Raw genomic sequence first — 12,288 nt, 5'->3', positions numbered from 1 at the left:
TTCATTGTCATTATATGGCAGATTCTTAGATTTGTAGTCTTGTTGTTCACATTTTCGCTAATAAACCTAATTACGCAATGATCAAACCCCGATTCCCCATGTTGTTGATGTTTGTTTCTTGATTTTCTACTAAAATTGTTTACATCTCAAGCTCAAACAATGCATACTAAGTAAAGCTACTAACGTTAGTAACTATTCCACTGAGTCAAGTAACTTTTTACATATTTTCTCCATTTACAAGTATTCCTTCTTTTCAATTCTGCATACAGAAACATTAAAAAATGGAAAATTGGTGCAATGGTTGGGTAGTCAATCGCGAGGAAGTAGAACAAGAACTTTTTATCCAACATTATGTCAAAGAGAAAACTGAGTCTCTGCCTTACCTTGGTCAAGTTACCACAGTGGAGTTCACTGATCGTCGCAATCATCGAAGAAATGATGTCTTAAGTGAGCCAGATCTTGTGTTACAAATTTTCAATCACCTTGATAAATGCTCGATAGGGCAAACATGGCCAATGTCCGCTTATTGTGGGCTAAACTTTTCTTTTCTTCCCGTATTCACCCGGTGTCTTTGATAGCTTACCTGCAAACTTTGCGATTTAATGACATTAATGGCGTGAGGATAGTGCGTAGTCGTGGTAGACTAATTTCCCAAAGATGCAAGTGTTTTATGACGGGTAATATGGCAGCCAAATTCATCATGCATGTACACCAACGAAGAAATGCTTTTCAGGACACACATCTCAATCCACTTAATGACAGTCAAATTAAGCAAGTTGATGAGATGTTACGGGATATGCCACCTTTGTTACATGAAGAAGCGAAATCAATAGCAACATCTTTACTAGCTCGTCGAAGGTTGTCTTATGTTGAAGTCGTTGATTTGACGTAGGTCTATCATAAGTTTGTACAACTTCTGGCCAACGAATTGTATTTGTACTTTTTGTCAGGCTTTACTAATAATTATGTAATTAGTTTTGGCATTTTGGATTGTAGAAGTTGTTATGAATGTTGGTTTGACACATATATATATATACATTTTATATTTTTGGTTTGACTTTCACAGCTTATGTTCTTTCATTTCCCAATTTTACTTAGTTTTCATCAAGTAGTATTACGCTTTTTACTATTGTTTTGCAACATAATTAACTGTGAAATGCTGCAATCTACATTCATTATAACCATGTGATTTGTACAATAGTTTGTCTTTCAACTGTCTTTATAATTTCCCTGAAATGATTGATAGATATGGGGCGAAAGAGTGTTGCATCAAAGAAAAAAGTTCTACCAAGAGGAGGACGGTCAGTCAAAGATTATTTTTCAGCAAAATCGAAAGCTGCCACAACTAATTCTGTTGACCCAAGCAATTTGAGTAAGAAATTTAGTTCACTCTTGCACATTCATGAAAACAAAATTCCTTATCAGTACATGACGTCACGTTGCACACGCATGAAAGAAAAATATATGTACATTAAACAACCCTCAACCCTTTCCATGACCAGATTAAACAACCGGCAACATATGTTTATTAAACAATTGTGTATGTGCATGACAATGTAGAGTATGTGCATTAAATAGTTTTCTACATGTTTTAAAAAAAAGGGAAAGGGTTGAGGGTTGAATTAGGCGGATCCGCGGTAGCGGTCCGCCTAATCCAACCCTCAACCCTTTCCCGTCCCGTTTTAGGATACCCGGCCCCCTACTTTAAATCCCGTCCCCAAAAAAGGGTTCACTCATCCCCTCTAGGGTGTCTTTTGGTCTCGCGGCCGATAATGTGAGAAGGGAAAGGGTTGAGGGTTGGATTAGGCGGATCCGCGGTGGCGGTCCGCCTAATCCAACCCTCAACCCTTTCCCCGTCCCGTTTTAGGATACCCGCCCCCGCTTTAAATCCCGTCCCCAAAAAAGGGTTCACTCATCCCCTCTAGGGTGTCTTTTGGTCTCGCGGCCGATAATGTGAGAAGGGAAAGGGTTGAGGGTTGGATTAGGCGGATCCGCGGTGGCGGTCCGCCTAATCCAACCCTCAACCCTTTCCCCGTCCCCGTTTAGGATACCCGGCCCCCTACTTTAAATCCCGTCCCCAAAAAAGGGTTCACTCATCCCCTCTAGGGTGTCTTTTGGTCTCGCGGCCGATAATGTGAGAAGGGAAAGGGTTGAGGGTTGGATTAGGCGGATCCGCGGTAGCGGTCCGCCTAATCCAACCCTCAACCCTTTCCCGTCCCGTTTTAGGATACCCGGCAACATATGTTTATTAAACAATTGTGTATGTGCATGACAGTGTAGAGTATGTGCATTAAATAGTTTTCTACATGTTTTAAAAAAAAAAGGGAAAGGGTTGAGGGTTGGATTAGGCGGATCCGCGGTGCGGTCCGCCTAATCCATCCCTCAACCCTTTCCCCGTCCCGTTTAGGATACCTAGCCTTCTACATTTAATCCCGTCCCCAAACAAGTGTTCACTCGACCCCTCTACGGTGTCTTTATTTAAACAACCTTGTACATGAATGAAAAAACATAGTATGTGCATTAAATAGTCTTCTACATGTATGACGAAGCACTATATGTGCATTAAAATTTTACACTGTTGCTTTGCTATTTGATGCATTAATGCTAAAATTTGTCATTTTATTTGAAATCTTTGAAACATTACTTCACCAAAAACTTCAGTACATCACCTAATTAATGTTGTTTAACATTTGACGGATGATGGGGATGTCTTCTCGAAACAGATTGACAACGAAGCTACTACAATGAAACAGATTGACAAGGAAGCTTCTAAACCGAAAACAAATGGTGACAAGGAAGCTACTAAAACAAACAGTGTTCCGCGTCGAGTGAGTCCTCGTACTAAAAAACCAGTTGATGAGGATGTCTTACCGAAAGATGTTGAAGAACCATCTACCAAGAAAAGGAGAGTGTCCACTGTTACTGATAAGAAAGATGCTAGCAGCGTTGCTAGTAAGAAAGGAAGTCCACATAGGAAGTGTGGTAAAGATTATGATACGCTGGTAACTAGGATGAGTCCTTCTTTGATAATTAATTTTATCAAGTCGAACCCGTCTGAGAAGCAAATTGAAGCTATTAAGAGCATGGGTTTTGGAGAGTCATTTAAAACTTGATCGGAAGAAATCCATGGCCATTTGGCTAGATGGATTGTGGAGTCTTTCAATCCATTCAGTTGTTCGTTGATGAATGGGGATTTGACTATCACGGATGAGGATGTCTACCTTGTCACGGGAATTCCTATGGGGCCATTAGATATTAATCCAGTTGGGAGGTACTGTAAAGAAGAGGGTTATTTAGAGGTCATCCAGGAGATTTAAGGACCAATTTAGTACCACGGAGATTACCAAGAAGGTTTTACTAGAGAAGATGATTGAGTAGCGGGATGCTGGAGATGATTTTAAGAGGAATTTTCTTGTATACATTACTTCATTACATTGATGGGGGTAGCTAGTGATTATCCCAAAGACTCGTATATTAAGTCGCTGTCCGATCCGTCGATGTACCTAAATTTAATTGGTGCAAGCTTGCACGAGTCAACATGATTGAAAATGTCATTTCTGGAAAAAGGCAGACTAAAGACCCAGTACGTCCTTTAAGGGACCAATTCTCATTTTCTGTCTTATCTACTTGGATAGAGTCGTTTTCAAGACAAGAACGGTCGTTCGATCTTTCCCTTTGTTAGCCAATTGGTCTGACGAACGTATCAGAGAGAGGGTGAAGATGGAAAAACATGATGCAAATTGTTTCGGAGAGGGGCGTGTAGAAGACATATTTGTTTATAAACCACCCGTGTCTGAAACTGACAAACGGGTTGATGATGCAGTGACGACACAGGGAAAGGAAAATGTTGAGGGTCTTTGGAGTGACAACAAAGGGAAAGGGAAAGGTTGAGGATATTTTGAAGAAGGAGGTCCGTTCATAAGAAAACAACAGTTGTATCAAGGTTTTAGCGGGGATCTCTTTGTTACTCTTACTGCAGATTGTTATGGTGCATTCTCAAAGGCGATCATGCAAGCAAAGTTTGTGGTTCCTCATATGGAAGCTGTTACCAAAATTTCGACTTTGGCAGATTCGTTATTTGAAGGGTTTTCACTTTCGCAGCAAAGTAAAGAAGAATCTGAGATGGAAGAAGAGGAAAGAAAGGACGAGGAGAAAGATGACCATGGATTGGAGCAAGATGAGAGAAACGATGAGGGTACAGTGGAGGATAAATTTGATAAGGTCAAGGAGAAAGATGACCATGAAATGGAGGAAGAGGAGAGAAAGGACGAGAGTAAAGTGGAGGAGGGGAAGAAGTATGTGGATTATATGGACTCTGATGAGTTTTACAACGATCCCAACATCTTGGCTGATTTAGAGGGGATTCTGAATAGTGCATATAACCGTGTTGGTGAGGCATTTAAAGAACACCAAGTTACGAAGGAAAAGATGGACAAGGAACTCATGGAGGGACCATCTTTCAGTCTCTTTCACGGTGAGGATGCGTTATATACATCTCAAGAGTTCCGCGAAGCACAGAGGCCTGGTGATATGTGTGATGTTCCCCATGCGAGCACGTCAACTGCACCTGTCATTCCATCCCCTCCCCGTGCAACAATGTCAGCTACACCTTCAATCCCATCCCCTCCCCGTGGAAGCACTCCCGCTGCACCTTCTATTCATTCCCCTCCCCGTGCAAGCACATCAGCTGCACCTTCCAATCCATCCCCTGCATCACCAATACTTATCTCGTCACAACTGTCATTGAATGAATCTCCAATTATGCCTTCTTCTCCGCTTGTAAAACTGTCCCCAACCGTCCCCTCCCAGACTCGGAAGTGTAAGAGGAAAGTTGAGTTACCTGACGTTTTTCGTTCACCTTTCTTCATACGAAATGTGAACGTGATGGATGCCTTGAGTCAGTCTGAAAAACTGATGGGTGACTATGCATTTGCCGCTGACTTAGATGAAGGGTATGTATTAGTCTATTAATTTTGCTTTTATTTTCTTCTTATTCAGTATATGTATTATATTTTCTTTCTATAACACTAAGGTTTTATTTTTGTAGTGAGGTTCTGTTCAGCCGTGGCGGCAAGATTCTTACACGATATGATATGAAGACCTTGCTATTTGGTGGTAGCGTTAACATCGACGTGATCAATGTGTGGTGTGATTATCTGAATAATGGAAACAGGTTAAGAGATCGTAGATCAATTTCCCGTCTCTTTCTCACTGAAACAACTGATGTAAGTTTGATATTTAAATTTTGTTGGTCTAAGTTATCAACTTGTACCTTTTTATTCTCTAATACGGGTCACCTAATTGAAACAACAGATAGCCTCATTGGATATCAACTATAGAGACGTGAAATTGGTAAGTTGTTCAATATTTTAAAAGTTTTAAAAGTACATAATTAAATAATATACAAACCCAACTAACCATTGTTTGACAGGTTTTATTCCCTGTTGTTGCACCTAGCCCACTTCTTCATTGTTTTGATATTGATCATAACTTGTATGAAGTTATACACCCGTGTGATCCAGGATGTGTAGATTTTCATGCCAGTGTTCAATATGTGGTATGTTTTCACACCGTTTGGCAATAAGTATGTTAAATGTCTGATTTAATTCTTATATAGCGAACTTATTTGCTTGGCATTGTCTTCTCGTCTAACAAAGAAACAGTTAAGTGCAAAGCTTTCTTCCATGATTCCAAAGCTGCATGCTACATATTTTGTAGTAGCCAAAGAGTATGTTCCGAATAAAAGTTTCTCTGTCGAGCGTGATACTGGAATTTACATGATGCGACATATGGAGACGTACAATGGGAATAAGTGTCGGTATACTTTAAAGCTGCTCAAGGACGTAAGTCTCCATTATTTAAGTCAAATTTTTAGTTGGTGTTTCTATATTTCCTGACGCCATAAGCCATCAACATGCATGTATTAGCTTTGTTCTTTCATGAATCAGCCTTGTATGTGTATTAGATATGTAGGTATGTGTATTAGATGTGTATGTGTAGGTATGTGTATTAGATATGTAGGTATGTGTATTAGATATGTAGGTATGTGTATTAGATGTGTAGGCTCTGCGGTTGATTTTACTTTATATCATTGTTCGGAGAACGATGTGAAGCGTTACATTGTGAGGGTTTGCAATGAAATTTTGACTTGGCAAGACAACATCGTGAAAGATCAAGTGACGTCTAAAGCAAAGGCTTACAAGAATGGTCATGTGTGATTCGGTAATCAGAAATCTATTACCAACAATGCTTCTCATTACTATATGATGACTCCTGGTTTATTAAAAGTGTGCTATGGTTATGTAATTGTTCTGTGTTTTCCCTTTTTCTCCCCAGGAATGAAGTTCCACGAGACTTGCCCTATACAGATGAACACTTGATGAATTTTATTAGGACAAATGTGGCAAATACGGAGTAAGTTATCACTGACCATATAGCATCTTTTTGAGTTGTTTTTGTCCACTTTGCTGTTGTGTGTGCATCTAATTACAATATGTGCATTATTAGTGACATTGTTGTAGACACTCCATGGTCCGCAAGTAACCCAAGAAGGAATGTCGACTTTATTTGGAGGAAAATGGATCATGGATATGGTAATTGACCTTGTTGGTCTTCGTTTAACACTTGAAAGACCAAGTCTTGTGTACTTTCCGACAATAATCAAGGTATTCATATTCATCCTTAGTAACCGCTAATGTTTCTACTTGGAATTACCAACATATTTCACAAATTTTCTCAACTTTCAGGATGTTGTCCCTAAAAACAGTTTTCAAAGTCAGTACATTAAGCTTCAGTACTTGCCCAAAAGTCTAACCAAAGCTAAACTGGTAATTATCCCGTCACTTTTTAATTTTATTATATCGACGGAATTTACTACTTTGAAAGAACTTAATTAAGTTCTTGCCCAAGAAAGAACTTTATTAAATATCCTGTCTAACCTGTTTGTATATTATCCCGTCGAACTGGTAATTATCCCCTCACTTTTTCATTTCCTTATGGGCGTTTTTGCAGGCTTTCTTCCCTTACTGTGTTGACCGTGAACATTGGTTTGCTTGCGTGTCTGACTTTGTTAAAAAGACCAACTTTATACTTGACTCAAACTTGCCTAGGCGTCCTGACACAAGATGTAAATTTTTAGTTGAAACGGTATGATTATATCCGTATGCCTTAGGGGTTTGTTACCTCAATTTTGTGTTGGTTTTCCTTCGCTTTTATATTATTGTGTTTTCCTTTTTTTGGTTTTTTGTAGTTATTTCCTGCTTTGGAGATTATTGCAAGAGACTTTCCAGGATACAAAAAGCTGTTGCAAATAAACAATTTTCCGTTTGTGACTGTGGATGTGCCTCGACAAAAGAATGGGTACCTTACTTGTTTAAACTATACTCTACTCGTTTTAAATATTTTCGATGGGATACACACCATTTTAAAGTGTTTAACAAATTTCCTTATTTCAAAAGGTATTCTTGCGGAGTCTATTTGCTGAAGTTTCTAGAAAACTTGAGTTGTCAATCATTATGGTCCGATCAAACTTGTTACGAGGTAATGATGTCTAAACCAAGTTATATTAGTCAAATATTATTCGGTATATTTTATTGCAACACTTTCAATATTTTTTGGTGAAATGTAACACTTTCAATATTGTTGTCAAATATATATGCGAAATTTGGATGAATATGGTGAGAGTAAGATTGTAGATCTTATCAGATGGGAGGAAAACAAGAGAACGGTAATAACAATATCTTCCGAATGCTTTATCTAATTTTGTTTCTATTATTTTCCAATCATTTAACTGCAAGACTTTCAATATTGATGTCAAGTGACTTTAAATGTAACAATATTTCCCTACCTTTTTTTTGTAGGATTATACCTAGGTGTTATTTTTGCAAGAATATGGTGAGAAGGCGTTGTATGTGCTTAGCAACTGGGAGTGGCAGAGAACCTTCTCATTGTCTTTTGTTGATTCTTTGATTTGGGCAGGCATTAGTTTGTTTGTGGACTAAATTTGTAGGTTGCAGATGTGTAGGTATTCCAAGTAACTTTTGCGTGTATGGAAGACCCTCCTACGTGCATGAGAAGGCGTTGTATGTGTATGCAATACCTTTCTACGTGCATGTAATTTGTCGACTTTCGGGTCTGTTTAACGAGACTCGAGCGTGCCTGAGGAGGCGTTATATGTGAATGGAACAGCTTTTTAACTGTGTGTGGCACAATTATGTTACTAGATTATGGCCTTTTTAAATGAGACTTGTAATGAGAATTACCCCATTTGTCAGGGTGTTGTTTTTAAATCCCAAAGTAACTTGCATATTTACATGCATGAAAAGGCGTTATATGTGTATGGAACAGCCTTCTACATGCATGAAAATTTTCAAAACAAAATTACTTGCATTATTTAGAGTTCCCAATGTACTTTGAGCGTGCCGTGCTGGGCCGTGCCTAAAGTGCTAATAGGATTGGCCCGACTTCTTCAATAATCACTCACATTTAAGTTTCGAGACTTGAAATGAGAATTAAAACCCACATTTAAGTCACATTTTATTGTTGGCATAAAATGATCACATGTTTCAGCTTTTTAATTACCAAATTTGGAGAAACAATTATCACGTGCATAAAATGACCTCGTACGTGCATAAAATGATCTCGTATGAACATGCCATGTTTGCCAAGGGAAACACATGTATCATAGATGAAATCCATGTGCATGGAATAACCTTTTAGTTGCATGATATTTAACGACTTGTCATACACGATGATGATTCAACTAATCACATTTTATTGCTGGCATAAATTGATCACATGTTTCAGCTTTCTAATTACCAAATTTGGAGAAACAATTATCACGTGCATAAAATGACCTCGTACGTGCATAAAATGATCTCGTATGAACATGCCATGTTCATGTTTGCCAAGGGAAACACATGTATCATAGATGAAATCCATGTGCATGGAATAACCTTTTAGTTGCATGATATTTAACGACTTGTCATACACGATGATGATTCAACTAATCACATTTTATTGCTGGCGTAAATTGATCACATGTTTCAGCTTTCTAATTACCAAATTTGGAGAAACAATTATCACATGTGCATAAAACGACCTCATACGTGCATAAAATGAGCTTGTATGTGCATGTCATAATTGCTCAGAGAAACACATGTTTCCTATTCTTAAATCGAATCACAATTTCATCTTCTCAAATATACAATTTAAGAATCGGGAAGCCTCCCGTTACATTTATTACAAAACAATTGTTAACTTCTCAAATGATGCTCAAAAATAATCCTAAAAACTTCAATGATGCTCAAAAATAATCCTAAAAACTTCAATGATGCTCAAAAACAAGTGTTGACTTCTCAAATGATGCTCAAAAATTCCGCTGCACAGTTCAATTCCTCGCAAAAAACTTCAATCTCACACATAAGAAAGCAAATGTCAACAAAGATAAAAATTAGAGGGAAACAAAAAGGGTAAAAGTAGAAAACTTGCGCTAATAAGAGACATCACTTACTCGACTATTTGTCGGTGATCCTTTGGTCGGTCACAATTCACTGCTATATCGTGGTTCGCCATCTGCCCACAAGCCTTGCATCTTCTTAGTGGTTTCTTATTGACTTCCCCTGCTCTTTCTCTTTGTGAAATCATTCTTTTTCCCGAGCCTTTGTTTTTGCATTGTCTTGGCGGCAAAATTGTAATTTCGCTAGGCACACTTGTACCCAAGAGCATTCCAATTTCCGCATTTTTGTCCCTTTTCTTTCCAATACTACTATTACCACCATCATCAGCGACACTACTTGTTGTTTCTGCAAGTACCCTTTCCTTGAACTCGCGTAAAATGGTTAGTAACTCATCACAATTAACAGGACTCTGTTCAACTAGTGACACACAAGTGAACATTTCTGACCACAATTCAGTCAGTTTGTTCTTTTGTGCATCGACGATCTGCAATCGCAAGCAACGCCCATCGAATTGAATATTGGCTGGCAGGTTGCTAGTTTGCTCCACCTATTAAGTAGGTATTCGCTTGGAATTTTCTCAAAACCATAATCTTTAAGGACACAGAGAATATGTCGACAAAGTATTCCATGTCGTTCAAATTTCTTGCAACTGCATACTAGTTTCACTTCAGCTGTCTTATAACCCACCTTATAGTCTTTCTTTCTCTCACGATCCTTGACATCTATGCAGAGAATTGCATGATTCTTATCTTTTTGTTTGTCCCCAATGGCACATGTAAAGCATCTTTGCTTTATTTCCACTTTGAACTCCTCGAAAATTTTCGGAGTGTAGGTTTCTGCTGCATGCTTTTCCAGGTCTAGAGGAGTAGCCAAGTCAGGAAATGAGTACTTAGATTGTGCAATCAGTTTCGATTGAGCCCATCGTTGTGTATCCATTGCACTCTCAAAGCGCATCCAAAATTCAACAAGGGTCAAATTTGGATTAGTGAAATTGCTAAAAAAATGATTTTCTGACTCGGACCTCGAGGTGGTTCTCATCAACCCTCCTAATAACAAGTCACGAAAGTAAGCTGGAATCCAAAAATGTCTAATGCCATACTTTTCCTTAAGCCACTCGTTATCCGACAACCCATGAGCTTCCACAATGGCTGTCCATCTTTCCTCAAATTCAGCAGGCTCCACATCTTCGCCCCAAACACATGAGTTTATCTCTTTCAAAAACTCAGTTTCTCTACATATAACAGGCCCTACCTTCTCTGGCAACTTCTTCAATATGTGCCACATGCAATATCTATGTTGCACTTTATCTTTAAAGACTTTCTTAAGTCCTTCTTCTATCCCCAAATCTTCGTCAGTTATTATACACAAAGGATAACGACCCCCCATAGCTTCTAGGAATTTCGTAAATAACCAAGCAAATGATTCCTTGCTCTCATTAATAAGAAGCCCAGCCCCAAAGGTCACACATCTCTTATGATGATCCACCCCTGTGAAAGGGGCGAATATCATTCTATACTTATTTTTCCTAAAGGTAGTGTCAAAGGATGTCATATCCCCAAATAACAAATAATTTTTTATACTAATAGGGTCAGCCCAGAAAACATGTGACAATCTACCTTTCTCATCTACCTCAAAGTCAAAGTAAAAGGATGGACACATTCTTTTTATTTTCATAAAATGCTCAATAAGCATTTGAGCATCCCCTTCTGACAAGAACTTTTTGATATCCCTTGAAAAGTTTTTAAAGTCTTCCAATGAAGCACCCACATTCTGATAACCTCTGACATACTCCTTAAACATCCTATAGGTCATAACTGGACCTTTGTTAACCTTTGAGTTGTCAACTATCATTTTTTTATGAACTATATTCAATTCTCTCGTTTGCGTCGGATGTACCATTGTTAATGGTGTAGGCGGCATATGATTATGCCCTTCACCAAAACCATAAATTTGGTATTTACCGTTAGCAATTCGTTTAAACTTAATCTTAGCAAGGCAACCTACCCTAGTCCTTTGCCTACGGTGTTTTTTGCCTTTGGCTTCACATTCTCCAGCCTTATTACACAAACAAGTTTTATGTGTAGTGACACCCTGTTTATTCTTTTGTGAGCCTTTCCTAGTCACAAACCCACATTCTTTTTCATATGCTTCATAAAAAGCAATACCGAGTTCAAGTGTATCAAAGACCATACCAATAACAGGCTTGAGATGGGTAGGACAACCAAAAATCCGATTCATGTTGCTTGAACCGGACGCCTCCTCCTCCTCCTCCCCCTCCTCCTCTGCATCCTCTATTACCTCTGCCTCCTCTATTACCTATGCCTCGTCTACTACGTTATCTGCAAATGTGATGAAATTAAAGTAGAGTTAGGATTTAGATTTACGGATAACTCAAGTATTCAACAAAGACGGTTATATAGAACAATATCTCGATCATTCAACATTCAACAATTGTACCTTGTACGATTTCAGAACATCAATGTTAAGGGCGGATATTTCGATATTGATTGAGATGCAATAACTTCAACCATCTCATCCTTCATTTGTAATGCCATTTGTAATGACATTAGAAGAATCTACACGACCCCATTGAACTAAGAATGTCATTGCTACAATAACGACGACTTAAAATTAAGTAATCGACAATAAAATCATACCAGGTAATTATTACTACAACTAAATTTAGAATTTTTGATGCACATATCAATAATTTGATACACGTAGCTAATAGTTTGACGATTGTAAAACCTGTCTAATTCATAAAACTGAGCCAACAATATCACGAGTTCAACCAATTTAAGCAATTTCTAATTTTAAAGAACCCTAATTT

At 38.3% G+C, this 12,288-nt stretch overlaps 3 protein-coding genes across 3 annotated transcripts; 2 read left to right on the top strand and 1 right to left on the bottom strand.

Moving 5' to 3' along the window:
- Nucleotides 1-3,182: 3,182 nt before the first annotated feature.
- On the top strand, nt 3,183-6,218 carry LOC141641427 (uncharacterized). Its single transcript, XM_074450087.1, has 9 exons — nt 3,183-3,271; nt 3,708-3,886; nt 3,980-4,952; nt 5,048-5,225; nt 5,314-5,352; nt 5,432-5,572; nt 5,658-5,843; nt 5,966-5,973; nt 6,056-6,218. The coding sequence occupies exons 1-9, from the start codon at nt 3,183-3,185 to the stop codon at nt 6,216-6,218; spliced, it is 1,956 nt and encodes a 651-aa protein (XP_074306188.1).
- A 117-nt stretch (nt 6,219-6,335) lies between these two features.
- On the top strand, nt 6,336-7,620 carry LOC141641426 (ubiquitin-like-specific protease 1). Its single transcript, XM_074450086.1, has 6 exons — nt 6,336-6,414; nt 6,508-6,665; nt 6,747-6,827; nt 7,012-7,146; nt 7,250-7,359; nt 7,458-7,620. Exons 2-6 carry the CDS (start codon nt 6,555-6,557, stop codon nt 7,618-7,620), a joined length of 600 nt encoding a protein of 199 aa, XP_074306187.1. The 5' UTR covers nt 6,336-6,414; nt 6,508-6,554.
- Nucleotides 7,621-9,914: 2,294 nt separating this feature from the next.
- LOC141641425 (protein FAR1-RELATED SEQUENCE 5-like) lies at nt 9,915-11,696 on the bottom strand. Its single transcript, XM_074450085.1, has one exon. It carries the CDS (start codon nt 11,694-11,696, stop codon nt 9,915-9,917), a length of 1,782 nt encoding a protein of 593 aa, XP_074306186.1.
- Nucleotides 11,697-12,288: the final 592 nt, after the last annotated feature.

The sequence above is a fragment of the Silene latifolia genome, chromosome 2 (genome assembly GCF_048544455.1).
Source record: "Silene latifolia isolate original U9 population chromosome 2, ASM4854445v1, whole genome shotgun sequence".
NCBI classification, from domain to species: Eukaryota; Viridiplantae; Streptophyta; class Magnoliopsida; order Caryophyllales; family Caryophyllaceae; genus Silene; species Silene latifolia.
Note: the sequence above shows the minus strand (reverse complement) of the source record. Positions and strands in the feature narration are given on the sequence as shown.